General features: G+C 42.3%; 1 protein-coding gene and 1 pseudogene across 1 annotated transcript; both read left to right on the forward strand.

The window, feature by feature from the left end:
• The first annotated feature begins 12,606 nt into the window (after positions 1-12,606).
• LOC102280060 (protein DDI1 homolog 2 pseudogene) lies at positions 12,607-15,261 on the forward strand (annotated as a pseudogene).
• Positions 14,683-17,231, forward strand: LOC102280341 (regulator of solute carriers 1). The gene is given in 8 exon segments (XM_070384383.1): positions 14,683-14,745; positions 15,257-15,494; positions 15,497-15,577; positions 15,580-15,616; positions 15,618-15,800; positions 15,802-15,891; positions 15,893-15,940; positions 15,942-17,231. Coding segments are annotated over 8 exon segments (1,143 nt in total). The 3' UTR covers positions 16,345-17,231.
• Positions 17,232-21,481: the final 4,250 nt, after the last annotated feature.

Consider the following 21,481-nt stretch of genomic DNA (forward strand, 5'->3'; position numbering starts at 1 on the left):
GACTAACTGATCATAAAAGTATGAGTTTATTTCTGGGGTCTCTATTCTATTCCACTGACCTATGTGTCTGTTTTAGTGACAGTACTATACAGTTTTGATTAATGAAGATTTATAGTATGGTATCAAATTAGGGAGCATATTACCTCCAGCTTTGTTCTTCTTTCTCAAGATTGTTTTGGCTATTCAAGGTTTTTAGGCTTCCACATAAATTTAAGAATTATTTGTTCTACTTCTGTGAAAAATGCCATTGATATTTTGATAGGGATTGCATTGAATATGTAGATTTCTTGGGGTAGTATGGTCATTTTAACAATATTAATTCATCCAATCCCCGAGCATGACATATCTTTCTGTCTGTGTCATCTTCAATTTTTCCCAGCAATGTCTCATAGTTTTCCAAGTAAAAGTCTCTTACTTCCTTGGTTAGATATATTCTGAGGTATTTTATTCATTTTGATGCAATTGTAAACAAACTGTTTCCTTAATGTCTCTGATAGTTTGCTATTTGTGTATAGAAACAGATTTCTGCATATTAAGTTTGGATCCTGCTTTACTGAATTTATTAGTACTAATGATTTTTTAGTACTTCCCTTGTGGCTTCCCTTGTGGGCTTCCTTTGTGGGCTTCCCTGGTGGCCCAGCTGGTAAAGAATCTGCCTGCAATGCGGGAGACCTGGGTTCGATCCCTGGGTTGGGAAGATCCCTTGAAGAAGGGAAAGGCTACCCACTCCAGTATTCTGGCCTGGATAATTCCATGGACTGTATAGCCTATGGGGTCACCAAGAGTCGGACATGACTGAGCGACTTTCATTTTCAATGATTTTTTGGTGTCCTTAAGATTTCCTGAGCTTCCCTGGTGGTTCAAATGGTAAAGCATCTGCCTGCAATGCGGGAGACCCGGGTTTGACCCCTGGGTTGGGAAGAGCTCCTGGAGAAGGAAATGGCAACCCATTCCAGTACTCTTGCCTAGAAAATCCCACGGACAGAGGAGCCTGGTAGGCTATAGTCCATGGGGTTGCAAAGAGTCGGACACGACTGAGCGACTTCGCTTTCACTTTCAGGATTTCCTACATATAGTATTATGTCATCTGGAAACTGACTATTTTAATTCTTCTCTTCTGGTTTGGATTCTTTTTATTTATATGTCTGGTCTGACTGTGGAGAGAGGACATCCTTGACTTGTTCCTGATCTCAGAGGAAATGCTTTTAGTTTTTGACCACTGAGTATGATGTTAGTTGTGGGCTTATCCTCTGTGGCCTTTATTATGTTGAGGTATATTCCTTCTATGCCCACTTTGTTTGGAGCTTTTATCATAAATGGATATTTAATTTTGTCAAAAGTTTTTTCGGCATCTATTGAGATAATCATATGATTTTTTTCTTCAATTTGTTAATGTGGTGTATCAAATTGACTGATTTGAATCATCTTTGCATTCAGGAGATAAATCTCATGTAACCACGGTGTATGATTCTTTTACTGTATTGTTGAATTTTGTTTGTCAAGGATTTTTGCATCAATGTTCACTGGAAATATATTCATTAGGGATATTTTCTTTTCTGTGGTTTCTTTGGTTTTGCTAACAAGGTGATGCTGGTCTCATAGAATGAGTTTGGAAGTATTCCTTTCTCTTCAATTTTTGCAGAATAGTTGGAGAATGATAGGTATTAACTGCTCTACATATGCTTGAGAGAATTCATCTATGAAGCCATCTGGCCCTGGATGTTTTTGGGGAGGGGGGATGTTTTTTAGAGGGGGAAGTTTTTAAACTACTGATTCAATTTCATTATTGGTAATGGATTGTTCATATTTTCTTTCTGATTCAGTCTTGGGAGATTGCCTGTTTCGAGGAATTTATCCATTTCTTCTACACTGTCCATTTTATTGGTATATTGTTCATAGTAACCTCTTTTGATACTTTGTATTTCTGTAGTGTCAGTTGTAACTTCTCTTTTATTTCTGATCTTATTTATTTGGGCCCTCTTTTTTCTTGATGAGTACGGGTAAAGGTTTATCCGGTTTTTTTTTTTTTTTTTTTAATCTTTTCAAAGAACCAACCCTTAGTTTCATTGATCTTTTCCATTTTTTTCGTGTTTACTTCATTTATTTCTGCTCTGATTCTATTGTTCCTTTCATTCTAATAACTTTGTGTGTTCTTCTAGTTCTTTTAGATGTAAGGTTAGATTGTTTGAGATTTGTCTTGTTTCTTGAGGTAGGCTTGTATTGCTATAAACTTCCCTCTTAGAACTGCTTTTACTGCATCCTGTAGATTTTGGATCATTGTGTTTGCCTATGTCCATCCATTCTTCTCTGGAGTTCCTTGAACATTTTCATAATTATTATTCGGGACCCCGATGTTCAAATCAGATCCAACTGTTATAGAGAATTACTATACTATGCTGGAGGCCCAGAATCTTAGGACTGCTAAAAATCCTAATGATTATTAGTTATACCCCAAAGATCTTGAAACCATCTCTACAGTTCCTGCTGCGTGACTACTGCTTAAATACTTTGTATGCTGGTGAACTCACTATCTTCTAAGGCAGCCAAGCCATTATTTCATTTAAATATTTATGGAATGTGTTCCCTCTGGCAGGCACTAGGACTACAGGTGACAAGAACATAGGCCCAATACTTAAGAAGTTTATAGTTTGAGAACAAATTTCTCTGCTGTGTTTGCTCACTTGCTTGCTTGTTAAACTGGGCCATATACTTTGCTTGCACTGAGGGTAATCATCACTACTCTCCCTTCCACAGGTCACCCAGCATTTGGGTGAATTACAAGCACAAGGCCACAGTCCTCTCTCAGACTCAATCAATCTTACCCTAATTATCCCTAGAAAAGGAAAGGAAAGTGAAGTCGCTCAGTCGTGTCCAACTCTTTGCAACCCCATGGACTGTAGCCTACCAGGCTCCTCTGTCCATGGGATTTTCCAGGCAATAGTACTGGAGTGGATGGCCATTTCCTCCTCCAGGGGATCTTCCCAACCCAGGGATTGAACCTGGGTCTCCCGCGTTGTAGACAGACGCTTTACCGTCTGAGCCACCAGGGAAGTCCGGGCATTTAGAAATGGCTTACACAACATTTTCCAAACCTTTTTCTCCCCAGAGGACTTCTAGAGTCAGTCATTTGTCTGGTTGCAAAATTGCTTCTCCTCTGCCTTTCCATTTTAAGTTTCCAAATTCTGCCCCTGGGTCCATTTCAAAACCTGTAATCGGATCACTCAGGGGTTGAGCTTCTGTGGAGTATCTATGTTCTTCTCCATATTCATCTTGGAACAAACCCACACCAGAACTCACTTTTCATTCCAAAACTTGCCTTGTGCTCCCTATTCCAAAACCATTGCATCTGAAAAATTGCCACCCATCTCAAAGCCACCCCCTACTTTGTGTTACCAATTCAAAATACAATTTGTGTCTAAAAACCAGGATGCTTTCAAAATTGTTTTGGAAGATATTCTACAAGATCAGTTTAAAGTCCTCAAGATTATCTTCCCTGATGACTCTCCTCCACTCCAGCCCCAGCTCTCTTCATTCTCCCTCATTTAGAGTCCTAGGTCAGACCACAGATCATCTTCTCAGTCTTTGCTCTCAGCCTCATCAGAGGAGATTCCTGTCTGATTAATGCATCCAACTTTCTGTAAAGTGGACATTTGCAGATTGATAAGCAAGTTATTTTCAATGTCCCAATTTCAACTTTCAGGCAGAGCTCATTGTGTTTCCAAGCTCCATTTTGCACTCACTCCCTTCTACTAGGCTGTACTGTAATAATTGGCCCTGGAATGCTCTAATGATGTGTGGGGAACCAAGCAGCTAGTGCCCACTGGGTACATGATCTATACCAGCCTGCTAAATCCTCTCCACAATCCTGGGAGACTGGCTCTACTAACTCATTGTCAAAGATGAGGAAATGAGGCAGAATCAGGTCAAGTCACTTGTCTAAGACCTCTTAGCTGGCAAGTGGAAAACAAATTCACGTGTCTGATTCCAAAGCCAAAGCTTTTTCTCCTGCTTTATCTACTTAACTCCCTTATATGAAGATTGGAACTATTCAGGCAAATAACCTTGGACAAGCCAATTAACCTTCTCTGAACATGAGGTTCCTTCCCAACTGAAGAAGTTGAACTAGATGGCTGCTGCTGCTGCTGCTGCTGCTAAGTCACTTCAGTCATGTCCGACTCTGTGCGACCCCATAGATGGCAGCCCACCAGGCTCCCCCGTCCCTGGGATTCTCCAGGCAAGAACGCTGGAGTGGGTTGCCATTTCCTTCTCCAATGCATGAAAGTGAAAAGTGAAAGTGAAGTCACTCAGTCATGTCAGACTCTTAGTGACCCCACGGACTGCAGCCTACCAGGCTCCTCTGTCCATGGGATTTTCCAGGCAAGAGTACTGGAGTGGGGTGCCATCACCTTCTCCGAGATGGATGCTAGAGCCCTTTTATCTCTTACATGCTCTCTGTTCCTACTGCACTTGAGCTGGAGGATTCTGGAGGAAGAACTTATGCCAACCTCAAGCCATAGCAACAGCAGTAATATAAACACTAACCATTTGTTGAATGCTTACCCTATAACAGGTGAATAATAACTTTACTTATTTTAATCCTTCTAGTAGGTTCTACTTATCATCCTCATTTTATGGATGAGGATTACAAACAAAAGTTAGAACATGCCCAAAGTCACACAGCCAATAGATGCAAACCCAGGGGTATCTGATTTCCAAGCCCATGCTCATGGGCACATTATGCTATATTTTGAAAGAGGCAGGGGAAGGGAAGGAAGTCAGGCATTGTGAGAAATGGTCTTTTAGGGCTAGAGAAACAGATACACCTGGCAGAATGATCAGAGGTAAGTCACTTGGGATGAGGAAGGACATTCAGAACTTCAGGTAATTAGTCTATCCTAGTCTCCACCACCTTGATCCCAGCTCTAAGCAGATGTGTTCCCTGCTTCCATGCACAGAATGCTGCCCTGGCAGGTGCCTGGCCTGGGAGACCTTTGCTTGCTACTGAGTCTTGCTCCTAGAGGAGACTTAGACCCAAAGTCACTACACCTTTCATCTCACTGGTGTTGTTTTTAATCTAATCTTATTACCGGGTCTGAGATGTTCTGACCTCTCTGAACTTTAGCCAAAACTGCCAGACCCCCAGCCCACGTGCTATCACACCCAGTACTTTTCTGGGGCTGCCAGAGTCTTGACGTGCAGTAAGTAGGGCTGGCAGGACTACGAAATCATCACCAAACATAATGGAAAAGAAAGAAAAATGGGTCTCTGAAGAATAAGCAAGTGTCCATCAGGGGGTTATTCTAAGCTGGCCAATTATGAGAGAGGGCCTCAGCATTGTATGAAGGCTGCCATCGAAAGAGTCTATAGGTCCCACGGTCCCTGGGAAAGAAGTCAAGTCAGATTTGCAAAGGCAGGTACATAGATGGCCTGGTGGAGCACAGGTAAATCTGGATTTGGATACGACTTGACTGGGGCTTCCCAGATGGCACTAGTGGTAAACAATTCACCTGCCAATACAGGAGACCCCAGAGACTTGGGTTCGATCCCTGGGTCAGGAAGATGCCCTGAAGAAGGAAATGTGACTCCACTCCAGTATTCTTGCCTGGAAAATTCCATGAGCAGAGGAGCTTGGCAGGTGAGACCCCATGGGGTCACAAAGAGTCGGACACAACTGAGCAGCACATACACTATTTGCCGGCTTCCTTTCTCTGGCTTCAATGTACAGCCCTGGTCAATAAAATGAGGATAATTAGAACTTCACAGAGTGGCTATAAACATTAGAAATAATCCGCACACACTAGAGAAACAGAAAGGGGGCTGGGCCTACTATCCTCATTCTGAAGGAAACAGTATGAGAAAGGCTTTTTTTCCTGCCATGAGTAGTCAAGACATCATTGCTGTTTTTCATGTTGTTCTGCTTGTCTGAAAACTGGGGCGTGACCATTTGGTGAGTAAAAGCTGACAATACTCACTGGGCACTAAAATCCAGAATGAAGTAAGTCTCTGGAATAGAAAACCAGCTTCTGGAGATTGCTGGAAAACACCACCCAGACCTTCAGTGGAGGAGTCATACAGCTTTTCATATGGGGAATTTTTTAAACCTGACTTTTCCCTACTTCAACACAAGATCTAATGATCACCTCAAGATCACTGTTATCCGAGAAGATAAAGGAATAGTTGGTCAAAAACCAGGAAAGGGAAAGGACAAATTGGCCACCATAAAAATGTAATTTGTGACGTGAGGTGGGATGGTGACATGTAGGATGAGAAATGAACCCACCAGTCATGCAGGTGACCATATGTCCCAGGTAAGGGCTTTGTCCCAAAAGTTTCAATAGCGCCCACCCCCTCTAATTCTCAGAGAAGTCCCAGTGTGGACAATAAATCATTTGGTCACCTAGCAGTCATGTGGAATCCAAAATATCACTCACACATTTATGTGATGGGAGGGGGAACCTATCTATGCTAATAGGTCTACAAAGCCCCAGGCAGATGGACACTTAGAGAAGGAACTTCCAGAACCTTGCTCTCTAAGCCCAAGTACTCTTCCTCATATTTTTACTAAGTCCCTCTGATTTCTACTTAAGCCCATTCACTGGCTGGTGAAATGAAGTGAAGAAAATAGGCGTGAGACAGGGAGGGGTGAGGCAGGGAGGGTAGGAAAAAAACCCAAGGAATCATAGGATCATCAGTCAGTTGTTTTGTACCATGAAATCAAATGGGGAAATGGACTGACTGACTGTGCTTGTCTGCAGTAGGTCTGTCTTTCTGGAAGGCAGAAGTATTGCTTAGGGAGTGGACAGTATTAGTCAGTAGCCTGTCTTGGCATGACTCAGGGGCCCCTTTGAAGACTTCTGTTTTGGGGTTCCTGGGAGGCATCCTAAAGAAGTTCACTAGTTTCTGACCATTGCAGATTAGACCCACTGAGAATTTGATATTTGTCCAAATTCCACTGGAAGTCAGGATGTGTACGTGTGTCTGGTGGGTGGTGTGGGTGTACCGCCCTGATCCAGGAAATGCACAAGGGCAACCCCCCCTCAACTCCGACCACACCCAGCTAGCCCCCTGTGCTCTATTTTAAAAGCCTCAGCGTAGCCTGATCTGAGGTCTGTGCCGTCCATCCCCCCTTGTTTACTGGAACATTGGGTCACGGCAGTACAGCTGGAACGCAATCTCTGGGCGACTCAGCAAGGCCGAGGCAAGCCCTCCCAGGCGTCATGTCATTGCACTGTTTTTCCTCCCTCCCACTGAGTTTTCTTGGAAGTTCTGAGCCAGGCTCAGCATGTATCTCCAGAGATGCATTCCAAATTCCCAGCTGCTTGCAACTCAGCAAGTCTCACTGCCCCTCCTTTTAACATCCAGGTGCCCTGAAAGGTTAGAAATGAAGAAGCTCACACCAAAGGGTGTCCCAGACTCTTTGATGTATTTGCTACTGCCTGCTGTCACACAGAGTTCAGACACCGTGTCCCCCCCTTCAAAAGCAAAGAGGAAAATCATCTTTGTTGAGATGCCTTTGTGACTTGGCAAACTTGCCTCTAATCTGTACATCTGTCCTAGCTGAGGGGAATGGGCCAGGGTGGGGGGTGTTGCTGCTCTTTTTCTTTCTGAGTACCGGTTTCATGTGATTCTCCACCACCCTGAATTCCCAGTGATCTGTCGCAGTCCTTCTCCTTATTTCCCTCCAGCTTTCCCACCCCCTTTAATTTCTTCCCTTCAGTGTTGTCTCTTCTCATCATGATCACGTTATCCCTTCCTGGACTAGAGGAAATAATGGGAGGCAGGGAAAAAACAGTCAAACACATCAGTGATGTAAAAATCGTATTGATCTCATTAAGGGTGAAAATGGTACCTGTGTCTTTTAGATTTGTTCTTGCTCTTGAATTATTTATTGATTCTTTAGGATTGGGTGCTGGTTCTCAAAGTGTGGTCCCTGGACCTGCAGCAGCAGCAGCACCTGGGAACTTACTGCAAATGCACATTCACAGGCCCTAGACCAGACTCCCTGAATCAGTAATTCTTGGGCTAAAGTCCAGCAATCTGAGTTTTAACAAGCCCTCCAGGTGACTGTGATGTGTGCAAAAGTCTGTGAAACACTAGGGTAAAGGATTCTCCATAGGTTTGGGGGGCAGGGGAGGTTTGAGGTTTCCCTCTGCTCTTCAGATATAAGAATCAATGTATGAAGAACAGAGCCTGTGCCATGCTCCTGAGGGCTGGCTATGCACCTTGCCTCTCATGCTGGGGCAGGTGTGAGAGCGAATGTGAGGACTGAGAGCTGATGGTGACCCAACTGGATGCCCTCGGTGAGCTGGCTTCATGGGTCACCCTTTGGATACCCTTTGGATAGGGTCTGGGACTTCCTGATCTTCTGTGTTAAGCATCCCTCTAAGAGAATGTCATGTAATGGCGTAGACTCATCACTCAGCTTCTCATCTGCTCTCAGGCAAATATGACTATAGTTGTAGATGGAAATTGTAGAGTTTATTCCTTTTATTCTTTTCTTGTACTAAATCAAGCAAATAACTAGAAACTTGCTCTTTCTTTCTTTCTTGTTCTCTGAAGAGCATCTAAGATTATTATGAGGATTGAGATCTCTGCATCGAGATTGGCGAAGTCCAACTCAGTAGCTCTAGCCACACTGACCAATTAAAATGTGGGTACAGTCCTAACTGAGAGGTTCTGAAAGTGTAATTATACAACATATTCTGAAGGAATAGTACAAAAGTGAAAATTATTTCATTAATAATTTTTACATTGATTACATGTTCAAATTATAACACTTTGGATGTACTGGGTTACATAAAACATATTAACATTAATTTCATCTACTTATTTTTACCTTTGAAAATGTGGCTACTGGAAAGTTAAAATTAACAAACGTGGCTCATATTTGTGACTCACATTTTATTTCCAAGGGACAGCACTCACTGGTCCAGTTAGCTGGGGGCTCTGGTCAAACACAGGATTTTGAGTAAGACTACAGGAAGTCTTTGCCAAGAGCAAATACAAGGAAGCAGGTGTAAACTACAGCACATATAACGTGTTAGGTAAGGCAATGGAGCCTGAAGCGTGGCAGCTGATCTCCTGAACCATGAAGCTAGACATACTAGGGTTGTCTAGATTCTGCCACTTAACTCAGTCAAGTAACTTAAACCTCTCTGAATTTCAGTTTTCTCATCTGTAAAATGACTTGCTGGTTCTTAACTCAAAGTGCTTTGGGGAGAATTAGTGAAGACAATGACTATAAAAGCCTGAATACTATTCCCAGCTATTAATTAGTACTCAAGAAATACTCATTCTCCTTAAATAAGAAGAAATTCTATTACTAGATGGTGTCAGATACTCACTGTGAAACCTTCATTCTGGAGGGTCCTTAACATTTAGATGGATTCTCCTCTATCTGGAATGGCTTGTGTATTATCCTATTCAAAATATGAGGTTTTGTAATATGGGGTTATGTTACCTTTTCAGTGCTTCCTCAGCTGGAAATCTACAGCTGGCTATGAACCCCTCCCCACCACCTCCTACTATGGTACTTAAGGTCCTCGCAGTGAAAAACTGAGTTACACAGAGGATTGCTCCTGGCCAAAGACCCTAGTATATTATGCTTACAAGACCTGACAGTTTATTTGGCACAGATTGGATGGACTCTGACAGGAAAATTAGATGGTGTCCCCCTGAATGAGGGAAATGAATCTCTTCACTAGCAAATACAGTACTCAAGGTAAGCAAAGTCAGGGTTGGATGGAAAATGGAAAGGAAATGTTAAGAGTCTAGCTTTTAAGATTTATGGATGAGCCCCAAAAGAATAGTTTTAGTTCTGTTCATTAAAGCACAGAATGCCTAGTTAAGGTTTTCCTAAAGAGAAGTCATAGCTCTCACAAGTTTACATGGAGGCAAGAATGAGATAGAAGGGTGATAGTAAGGCAAAAGACAGTTGAAAAAACAAACAACAAACGGAAAAAGGTGTTGCCTGGCTCCACTTTGAAAGACCCTGAGTGTCCAGTCATACTAGCATATATCCAGGTGCAAAATCTCTGACATCCCAAAGCACTGACACTGTGATAAGACATGTTAACTGTTTTTAGCCATTTAAAAAAAAAAAAAAAAAAACTTGGTCTTCCTTGAAAGTAGTATACATTGCAATATCTAAACATTCAAGCACAAAGAAGATCATCAGATACTGCCACCTGTATATAGCATCACCATGGAAACCACAGCTACAAATGCTGACAACTCAAATACCACAAGTAGCGCTGATACTGGTGATGTGATTGTCTGACAAGGTAAGCAACTCCTAGTAAATTTCTAAATAAAGCAAAATTTTACCTTGATTTAAATGCTGATTACATTCCAGGAAAATTCTGTGTGTGTGAATTAAAAAAAATGCAAATAATACTTTGTGTTTATTTGTAAGGTACAGTTAAGTTTCAGGTCATATAATTTTTTCAACCATATTGATATCCAGTAGGACATTCAAGAGGTGGGGCAATTTTTTTATTGGGAAGGAATTGTCCTAGGCATTATAAGACATTACAACATCTCATCCATATCTCTGCTAAGAAAAATGCCAGTAATAATCTCTGTCCCAATTATTGGGACAATAGAGACATCTTGTAAATTTCCAAAACACCTTAGAACAATAATTCTTAACCCTGGCTGCATACAGAATTACACAGAGCTTTAACTTAATACTGACATTTGGGCAGCATCTGCAGAGCTTCTGATATGTTAATAGTTGGTCAGGACCGATTCCTGGTCATTCGGGGTTTTAAAAACTGTTCAGTTGATTCTATGCAGTAGCCAAGGCTGAGAACCATGCCGTAAGGGAGCTTCTGCCCTTTTGAGCACCATTGCCTTAGCTGAGTCAGATTACCAGAACATTGACCTGACAGGTTTTCTTTCTGCCTCATGGAGCTATTTCCTGTCAGATGGAGCTCAAGGGCCTCCTAACCTAGAACAACCCCTCTAATTATAAAATGAGATGGCAGGTATGTGGCTCTAGGCTTGAAAAGTCAAAGACCTACTTTCAAGAAATCCCAAGAGTTGGGTAAATGATCAATCACTTATTTTTGAATTTAGAACGAACAGAACACAGTTTAACTAAATAAAAAGTCAACCAGTGACTGATTATTTAGGATATAAACTTGTAGTATATTGTGGCCAAGCACCTTCTAGAACCCCTAGTCATCCCTTGTTAGGCTTAACTTGGGCCTTTGTAAGAAAAATAAATTTATAGTCATTCTTCAGTTGTCTACTGAACCCTTCAGTTAGGAATGGCAGATACATTTATCTCCAGTGCTAACTGGAGAACTGTCTGCCTGGAGAGGACTTTAAAGCCTGATCTAGGCTAATTGAAGAGTGCTGTGGTGGGTTGGTTAGTGATACCTGTCATGCACACAGGATGGGGAGAGGAAAGGAAGTGCCCCAATCCTCCCGTAAACCCTAGGGGAGCAGGCATATTTCTTAAAATTAACAGGTGACTTTTTCAGTCTGGTCAACTTTTGGAAACTGATTGGATTTTATTATGATCATCACTGTCATCAACCAGTGAGTTTCCTTTTACTGAGGTATAGTTATGCACTGCGCATTTATTACCTCATAATCCTTACAACAACTCTACAAGCTAGGCATTTTCATCACAATCTAAGACCCCACAGCTCACGGCAGGAACTAATCATCTAACCCGTGGTTACCTAATTCTCAAGTCCCACAGCACAATACACAATCTGGAGTGAAATGTGGCCTCAGAGCATCCTCCAAAGCTCTAATGTTCTTTATCCTGCACCCACATCCCTAGGATTCTTGCTCAAATGATACAAGATTCAACAAATACCAAATGATAATACACATACTTGTTTCTCAGTATTTTCCCATTATTTCCTGGTATTGCATCCTGTCCATGTACTTAAAAAACTTAAAAATATATAGCAGGGATGCTTGTGTTAATAAACTTTTCTTTGCTTCGTATTTTTCGTTTGTTGAAAACCTTTTAAAGATTTTCATTTTTCTGCAAGTCCAGTGTAATAGAGGGAATCCAGCTCTTTGCCATAATTCAACACCTAAAAGGGTGTTGGCACATCAGACATTTAATAACTATTTAAAATGAATTAATCAATGCAGTTGACATTTTTGTGCAAGAGCAAATGATTAATTTTGATGAAATTAAAATGTTTAATTTTTATGACATGCAATTTATCAATTTTTCCTTTAATTTTTTTTCAGTTGAATTTTTAATTTTTATTTAAAGTTTTGTTTGTTTATTTAGTTTTTGGTCTCACAGCTTGTGAGATCTTAGTTCCCCACCAGGGATAGAACCAGGAAAACTCAGCAGTGAGTGTGCTAAGCCCTAACCTCTGAACTGCCAGAGAATTCCCCTTTCATGGCTAATTTTTTGTGTGCTAAATCTAAGAAATCTTGGCCTTACCTAATTTTGGTCACAAAATTTCTCTATGCTTTCTTCTAGAAGTTGTATAGTATTATAGAAGTTTTTATAGTATTAACTTTTACATTTAGGCCTATGATCCATTTAATTGACATTTTTTTTATTATTAAGATTTGTGTAGAGATTAGGGTCGGCTCTCTAAATGCATCTTCAGGGGCTCCGCAATGAAGAAGCAGGTGAAACCGTTTTTAAGAGTATGGTTATAGAGACTTTCATGGCGGTCCTCTGGTTTAGACTGGCAGCCCGTTCCAAGGCAAGAGGTGTGTGTTGAATCTCTGGTCCAGTAGCTGAGATCCCACATGCAGCAGAAGCAATACTGTCGCAAATTCAATAAAGACTTTTTTTTTTTAAGGTTGCTTAAATGTATAAGAGAGGAGAGAGAGTTGGAAGATAAAGGAGGGGAGCACCCTTTCTTAGGGGAAAGACTGAAATGATAACTATGACATTGGCATGAGAGATTATGGTCTAAAGGTTGTTGTTCCAGGATAATCTCTCATGCCAATGTCATAGTTATCATTTCAGTCTTTCCCCTAAGAAAGGGTGCTCCCCTCCTTTATCTTCTAACTCTCTCTCCTCTCTTATACATAAGTCCAGAAATAGAAAACTCCAGTGTCTCTGTTTCAGAAGAACAACGTCAAAAACCAGAAAAGGAAGTATGAGTCAATACTTTGCACGCTTCATCTGCTTAACCAGATAACAGCCCTGAGCAGCAGTCTTTCAAGTAAAACCTCGAGCGGCTTCACAGGCGGGTGGTGGCGACCCCGCTTGCCAAGGGAGTCACCGAGCTACCTCAGGGAGTCACGGAGCGACCGTAAGGGAGGGGAGCAACTATCGGGCGAGCGGGCGCCTGGGCCGCTGCCTGCAGCACCAGCCTGGCCCCGCCGCCGCCCTGACGTCCCGACGCCCAGCCGAGACAGCGCCCAACAGAGCCGGATCCACCAGGGCCAGGCTGCTCACCGTGTACTGTGTGCAGAGGGTCTTCCTCGAGGTGACATTTTCCCTCCAGGTCGACGCCGACTTGCAGCTGCACACCTCCCGCGCTGTGCGGGCGGAATCCGACATCCTTGCAGCTGAGAGACAGACCGTCTCCGCTGAAAGACCTCACAGACCACCACGGGTCATGGGGCTGCTTAAGGCTTACAAGATGGCGGCGCTGGGATTTCATGGCAGAAGGAGAAAGCAGACCCCGGACCTCCGGTGCAGTTCCCGAACTTACCCAACAGACTCCATCGTCTGTCAATACGCTTTCTTCAAAGGAATACAACTGGATACTTTCAGTCAACAGTACTTCCTAGAGTGAGAGGTGTGAAGAGAGAGGTGGGTATGGGGAGGTATGCTAAGAGCCATTTTATTTTGAGGTACTTGTTTTTTATAGCCTATTTTACTTACATGGATGAAAGACTCACCTCTTAAAATAAAATCAACCTTCAAGGAAAAAAAATTAAAACCCCAAACCCAAAATTCCCATAGTGCCAGCTACAAGGAGCCCAGCAGTCCCACTCATCTCTTGGAGAAATAGCTTCAGGGCTTGGGCAATCCAGCCTTGCTCTGAGACCTGTTGCTTGCCAATCCCCTCTGAGCTGTCTTTGCTGAAGCAACACAATCCACCCCTGGCAGATGCTCTGCTCAGAGAAGATCTTGAGAAATTTTCTAGGGTCCTAATGGAGCCACAAGGAGAGAGCAAGAAAGGATTTGTCTCTTTTCTGTGGACCCTTATAATTTTGAAACTCAGGCAGAAATAGAAGATACAAGGTAATAGCACATTGAAGAAAACATGGCAATAACTATGGAAGAGGCTCTGGAAAGTTTGGGCTGAGTAATGATGCTTTGTATTAACTGCGAAGTGAATGGACATCCTGTGAAATTGTTGGTTGACTCAGGTGCCCAGATGATTATGACGGACCAAGCTCCTGCAGAAAGCTGTAATATAATGAGGCTGGTGGACTATTGGTGGGCAGGGATGGCCAAAGGAATGGGCTCCCAGAAGATTATTGGAACAGTACATCTAGTTCAGGTTCAAAAGGAAGCAGATTTCCTGGCTTGTTCCTTCTCTATACTTTAGGAAGAGCCTGTAGACATGCTTCCAGGACTGGATATGTTGAAATGGCATCGATGTTCCATTACCAGAGTGTACCCCGTTGGCATATGGGGCCAGGTAAGAGGCCAGAGGAGATTGCAGACCAAGAATTAGCAGAAGCCCTTCAGAAATCCATAGAAGATGCAGAGTGTCAAAATCCATAATGCATAAATATAGTATGTGTGAACTGCAGCTGGAGTGGGCCCCAGACCAGAGGAAAAAAGCAGTAAAGGAACTCACTGGGAATATCAATGCATTTAACCATCAAGCCCATCCTCCCTGACAGAGACTTGTGACTGGTAATTCTTAAGTCTTACTGATTCTGTCTCTGCCTTAGTCTGCGCTCCCCCCTACCCCCCACATCAAGCGCAGTGACCCAGACAGCATTGAACCTAAAGTTGTGAAGACATTGAAGGCTCAGCTGAATACCAGATAACCCTCAGAAATGAAAGAACATCTTCCTCTACAGGACCTTACTGATTGTGCTTCTTCATCAGACAATGCTCCAGCAAACCAGAGTACAGCTATTCCTTTTCAGAATTCACTCAAAAGAAGCCGTTGGTGCAGATGACCTAGAGAAATCTGCCGAAAGCAGCATGTGTGTGGTCACTCACTCAGTTGTGTTTGGCTTTTTGTGACCCCATGGACTGTAGCCGACCATGCTCCTCTGTCCACCGGATTATCCCATTAGAATACCAGAGTGGGGTTTCCTCCTTCAGTTGATCTTCCAGACCTAGAGATCGAACCCGCATCTCCTGCAGATTCTATACCCGGAGCCACCTGGGAAGCTGAAGAAACACCCAGGGCCTCATCATCTCCACACAAGACAGAAAGTTAGTTTATCTGTCACAACTACTAGGAAGCAAGAACTCCAGAGGCTTATAGGTGAAAACGATTGGCATCCAGAATATCAGTACCTGAGTCATGTAAATAGCCTTCAGCACCATGAAGAACCAAGGAATGAACAGCATGGGGTACACAACAAAATGTTTCACATGATGGAGAACATCTTTGTAACACAGAAGACCTTGAACTTCTTGAAGAAAGGTAACAGAATCAACAAGAAGTGTTTGTTTGGAAACTACAGTGAAAGGAGACAGGCTAAGAGAAAAGAATTTTAGCAGCAGGATGCTTTGGCTCCTCAAATTCAGAAACTCTTATGTAAATAGATACAGTAGAACAATCCCTAGTTGCTATGCTTAATTCAGCAGGCAATCAGAATACTAATGTCAAGAACATTGGTGTATCTGATCTCACCTTAGATAGTCCCTTGATGGAAGTAGAAATGTAACCCTTCCTCTGAAACTTTGAGTAAGTTCATTTCCATTCAGGATGTACAGCTTCCAGAAAATGTTGAACAAATGAATATAAGTCTCTTTAAGTCTCTGTGGCAGTTAGCCCTCTGTGGAGTCAACGAGGGCTATCTATAACAGCAGCCTTGAAGGAACTAAATGAATTTTTGGTCTTTTGTAGTAAACCAGCTTCAGAAAATGCATCTGAAGATGTTATCTGTCAATCAGAGACAGTAACTGAGGGCCACACAGGTATTAAAGACCTTTCTGAAAGATGGTCCCCAAATGAGCATCTTATAGCTACCCAGAGTGATCCGTGTTCACAAGTCTCCTTTCATTAGGCCATATCTGTGAAGACAGAAGAATTAACAGACACTTCAGCTGGAGTAGAAGATGTAGAAAATATTAACTTCAGGGGTCCAGGTGATGACCTGGTAACTGATAAGGAAGGTGTCCCCAAGTCTAGGGAATTGATAAATGAGAGCAGTTCTGTCACTCTGAAAGTGAAAGTGAAGTTGCTCAGTCATGTCTGACTCTTTGTGACCCCGTGGACTGTAGCCCACCAGGCTCCTCCCTCCACGGGATTCTCCAGGCAAGAATACTGGAGTGGGTTGCCATTTCCTTTTCCAGGGGACCTTCCTGACCCAGGGATCGAACCCAGGTCTCCTGAATTGCAGGCAGACACTTTAACTTCTGAGCCACCAGGGAAGCCCTCTGTCACTCTAGCCTTAGCTAAAATATCTAATCAGCTACACTGCATCTTAGGGATAGAAATTTCACCCAGAGTTTTAGCAAGTGAGGAGGATGCCCTCAATCAAGCTCTTGAGCAAACTGAGTCATCATCCAGGTTCATATTGGTTAAAGATTTAGATCAGGGCACACAGAATCCAGTGGCAGACAGGCCTGAGACCAGAGAAAATGTTCTGAAGCTGCAGAGCCACTTCTGAAATTTGAACCTCCTCCCAGTCATGCATCACGTCCTTCCTTTCTTGCACCATTAATTTTTCCTGCTGCAGACATTGACCAGATTCTCTGTGCTGGCTATCTTTTGCAGGAAGTTCTTGGTGCTTTGCTCTCAGATGGTGGAAATGCAGACTTTGCACTTCTTGTTTGCTGTCAGAGAGTATTGTAGTTCCTGCATAACCTTGGAAAAGTGAGCTAGACATTACTTCATTCCTTTAAAAAAGCTATAACATTCACATCCATACTCACTGTTTATACAGTATATGTAAAACCAGCAAGCAGAATGTTGAGCCAGATTTTTTTATTTTTTGGCCCAAGTACTCTGATTTCTTGTCTTATGAATTTGTCTATTCTATGTGTTAAAATTTGGGTCTTCAAAAATGTATTGGCACTTATGTGCATACAAAAGCTTTTTATTATCATTAAGATGATGTATTCTGGAATAAAACTGATGCAAAACTGATGAAAATATTATATATTTTTCTTTGCAGGGTAGCACTGTGGTAGAGAATCTGGCTGCCAATGCAGGAGACACAAGAGATGCAAATTTGATCCCTGGTTCAGGAAGATTCCTCTGGAGAAGGAAATGGCAACCCACTCCAGTATGCTTGCCTGGAGAATTCCATGGACCAAGGAAGCTGGTAGGTTACGGTCCATAGCGTTGCAAAGAGTCAGACATGACTAAACACACACACACACACACACATATATAGCATAAAAAGTAAAAATAAAATAAACCCTATCTTGTCTGAAAAATAATCTTCTACCCAGTGCTCAAGAAACAGATGGACCACCAATAGGAAGTTGAAGCCTATGGGTGGGAAGGGCAGAGAGGTCAAGGACCCGCTATTCTGGTCAGCCTCTAACTGTTTTGACTTTGAGCTGTGATATCTACCTGAACAAGATCTCTCTGTTTAGGGACTTTATTGGGGGTGAGGGGAAGTCATGGGAAGGGGATGTGCTGAGAAGGATCTTGTCCTCTGAATTCATACAGCTCCTGAGAAGACTTGATTTCATGGCCAGAATGGCAACCAAGGTTTCTGTCTGCTCACAATTCCAGTTGCACATTTATACCATATTTTTAGTGGCGCTAGTAGTAAATAACCCACCTGCCAACGCAGGTGTAAGAGATGCAGGTTCCATTCCTGGGTCGGGACGATTCCCTGGAGGAGGGCACAACAACCCACTCCAGTATCCTTGCTTGGAGAGGGTGGGCCACGTTCCATAGGGTCACAAAGAATCGGACACAGTTGGAGTGTCTTAGCATGCATGCACCATATTTTTATTTCTCTGATATTCTGGAAAGGACTGAACAAAAGGATATGGACGTTGTTAGATCTTCATTAGATGTATGGGGAAACATTTGCTTCTCACACTTGGGCTTGTATTCTTTATTGTTTGTTTCACATATTCATGCTCAGGATCACTCTACTGGCAGGAAGGACATCCCCTGACTTCAAATCCCACTTACCTGTTGGCCAGAATCCAATCCAAGTGTTCATCTGTGAATCCAACTACTCAGGCATTCTTAGTGATCTCTTTTTTTCCTAGTCAATAAAGAGCTCTAATAACCAGAAGTAACCAGGAGCTCTAATAACCAGAAATAACCAGGAGTTGGAGAGATGCTGTGTGTATATAGAAAAATGTGACACAACTCATACCTATCAAGGAGCTTCCAGCCTAGTGAAGGAGTCAGATGCATCAACAGCTTATTATAACACTGCTGTGAGAAAGATGTGCACAGGCAACTGTGGAAGCACCAAGGTTGGGCATCTGTACAGACCAGGCTGGTATGTACAGGGAAGACCAGAGTATGTAGTATGGAGTCATGGAAGATTTTCTGGAGGAGGTAATAGCTTTTGTTGAGTTTTGAGATTAACTTGGTCTAGACTATCAATGGGGTGGTTTCAAGCAAAACTGTTAAAATCACAGAGTTGTGAGATGGCATGGGAAATCCAGAGAACTTCAGATAGTTTTGCAGCCATACACAGCCCCTCTTAGCTCACTTTTTCAAAAAAGTTTTTTAAAATTTCTTTTTTTGGCTGCGCTAGGTCTTCTTTGCAATACACAGGCTCCTTTAGTTTTGGAGCTCAGGCTCTCGAGTGTGCAGGCTCAGTAGTTGCGATGCCTATGCTTAGTTGTCCTGTGGCATATGGGACCTTAGTTCCCGTACCAAGGATCAAACCCACCACCCCTGCACTGGGAGACAGATTCTTAACCACTAGACCACCAGGGAAGTTCCCTAAATTAAAAAAAAAAAATTTTTTTTTACAACAGGTCTTTGTTGGTTATCTATTTTAAATACAGCAGTGTGTACATGTCAATTCCAAACTCCCAAACTATCCCTTTCTCTCACCCTTCTCCCCTGGTAATCATAAATTCGTTTTCTAAGTCTGCGAGTGTTTCTGTTTTGTAAATAAGTTCATTTGTATCATTTTTTTAGATTCCTCAAATAAGCTATGTCATATGCTATTTGTCTTTCTTTGTCTTTCTTACCTCACTTAGTATGATAATCTCCAGGTTCATCCATGTTGCTACAGATGGCATCAGTTCATTCTTTTTAATGGCTGAGTAATATTCCACTGTGTATATATACCACATCTTCTTTATTCATTCATCTGTAAATGGACATTTAGGTTTCAGCTCATTTGTAACTGCTTTCCTTCAACTTTCTTCAGAGGAAACTAGGTGGGCTCTCTGATGGCAACATGCAATTCCTCATCTCAATTGTCCCAAGCAAGTCTATTTCTTGGCCCCTGACTCAGTTCAACAAAATTGTGCAGAAATTTAGAAATCTACTGTTACTTACACAGCTCCCTCTGTGTGTGTGTGTGTGTGTGTGTGTAGGGGGGGATATTACTCCCTCTTCTTAGCAGTTTATCATAGGGTCTCACATAATGTCCACTCCTTGAGGACTTCGGACAATTCTATTCTCTATACTTTGCTTGATTTCTAGTGATGTGTTAGAAAGCCTTACAGCTTAGCTCCCTAAGGGGACTAGTCACCCTTAAGACAGCTCCAAGAGTGACTGGGATGTAAAATATAAGAGAGGTGGCATGAAATGTAACTAGATGGAATATGAGTGGGAAATCTTTGACAGTAGACAGAGCGGCAAAAGGAATATCAGGCTGTTGCCATATAAACTGAGCCACAGAGATAAAAATTTGCTTATTCTTTGAGCAATTATCCCTAATTGCTCTAGGGTACAAGCCGTTCCATCCTACTGAATGATACAAACATTATCTGAGGGCAAAAAAAGTGAAAGTGTTAGTTGCTCAGTCATGTCGGACTCTGCGACCCCATGAACTATAGCCCACAGTCCTGCCTAATTTAATTTCCATGGTGTCCACTATGATTCCACACACATGTTGAAGCACAAAGAAAGTAGTACAAAATATGCTGGTTGGTGGATTTGTATGGGCTACCAAGAAAGGTTGCATAGACTTTTAGAAAGGGATCTCTTGCATTGTATAGAGTCAGATTCTTAAAAGGCAGGGAGGAGTAGAGATTGTATATTTATCTGGAGTCTAAGATCCTCTCCAGTTACTCCAGCCTATTCAAAATGGCTGGATTTCTCTCAGTTTTCCACTCTCTGCCACTGGAAGGCAGCATCATTTCCGTTTGCCTCTGGGACAAGGATTCTCTCTGTATCCATCCCATCATACATAGTATGGTCATAAATACATAATATGCACAAAAATATGTATTTTACCAGCACAAACAGGCACCTGAAGCTTTGACCTCGATTGACTGGGAAAATGTTACCTGGTGTTCCAGCCAACTGGCCCCAAAGCTCATACAATGCTTTGACCTCCAGTGCTCCCTGAAGGAGCTGCCCAGATAGAAACTGCTTTCTGTGAAGCTGAATGGTAGATTAATTCTGAAAGCCACAGTTGGAAAGCTCAAACATTACAGAATTCTATATTGAGTACACAGGGTTTAGATGGGGTTGATGGTCTTTTCCTGTTGAGTTTTATGCAACCCTGGGCCCCTAGGGAATTTCCACAGAACATCAGTTCAGAGCATGCTGGCCCCGTGTGTTGTAGCTTTCTGTTTATTTCTTAGTGGTTGCAATATAATGGCACTTCTGCTTATGCCAGTAGTCTGAAGCCCTTTAGAAAACTAGAAATATAATGCCCTATCCTGCATTGCGGCAGATTCTTTACCATCTGAGCCACCAGGGAAGCCCAGATTAAGAAGCCAAAGTATTTTCCAAGCATATTTTTCTCAAGGCCCATGTTTTCAAGTTTGCCTCTGCCTTTGGTGATGGTGAAACTCAAGGAAAGCTGTTTAATTTGATCATTATTGTCAGTGTGCCAATTAAGCAGTGTCAGGGTGTCTCGGGCTGTCCTGGAAAAGATTTGTCAATCAGTTTAGCAGAACTTCTCAAAGCTTGTGACATCAGAGGAGTTCAGCTTATTTCTGAGTCACAAGATGGGATGGCCAAGACCAAGGACATGGTCAGCCTCACTCAGACATACAGCTTCCATCAAAGTCAAGTCTTGGGCTGGCCTCTTGCGTAAGCGTCTTTTCTTTTTTATTTTCAGGGGGCAATCTTATTTCCCTTATTTTACTTATGATTTTAATTGAAACATAGTGGATTCACAATATTATATTAGTTTCAGGTTACAGTATAGTGATTCAGTATTTTATACTCCTTTTAAAGTTATTACGAATTAATGGCTACATATCCCTGTCCTGAACAAT

Source organism: Bos mutus, chromosome 16, assembly GCF_027580195.1.
Source record: "Bos mutus isolate GX-2022 chromosome 16, NWIPB_WYAK_1.1, whole genome shotgun sequence".
NCBI lineage: Eukaryota > Metazoa > Chordata > Mammalia > Artiodactyla > Bovidae > Bos > Bos mutus.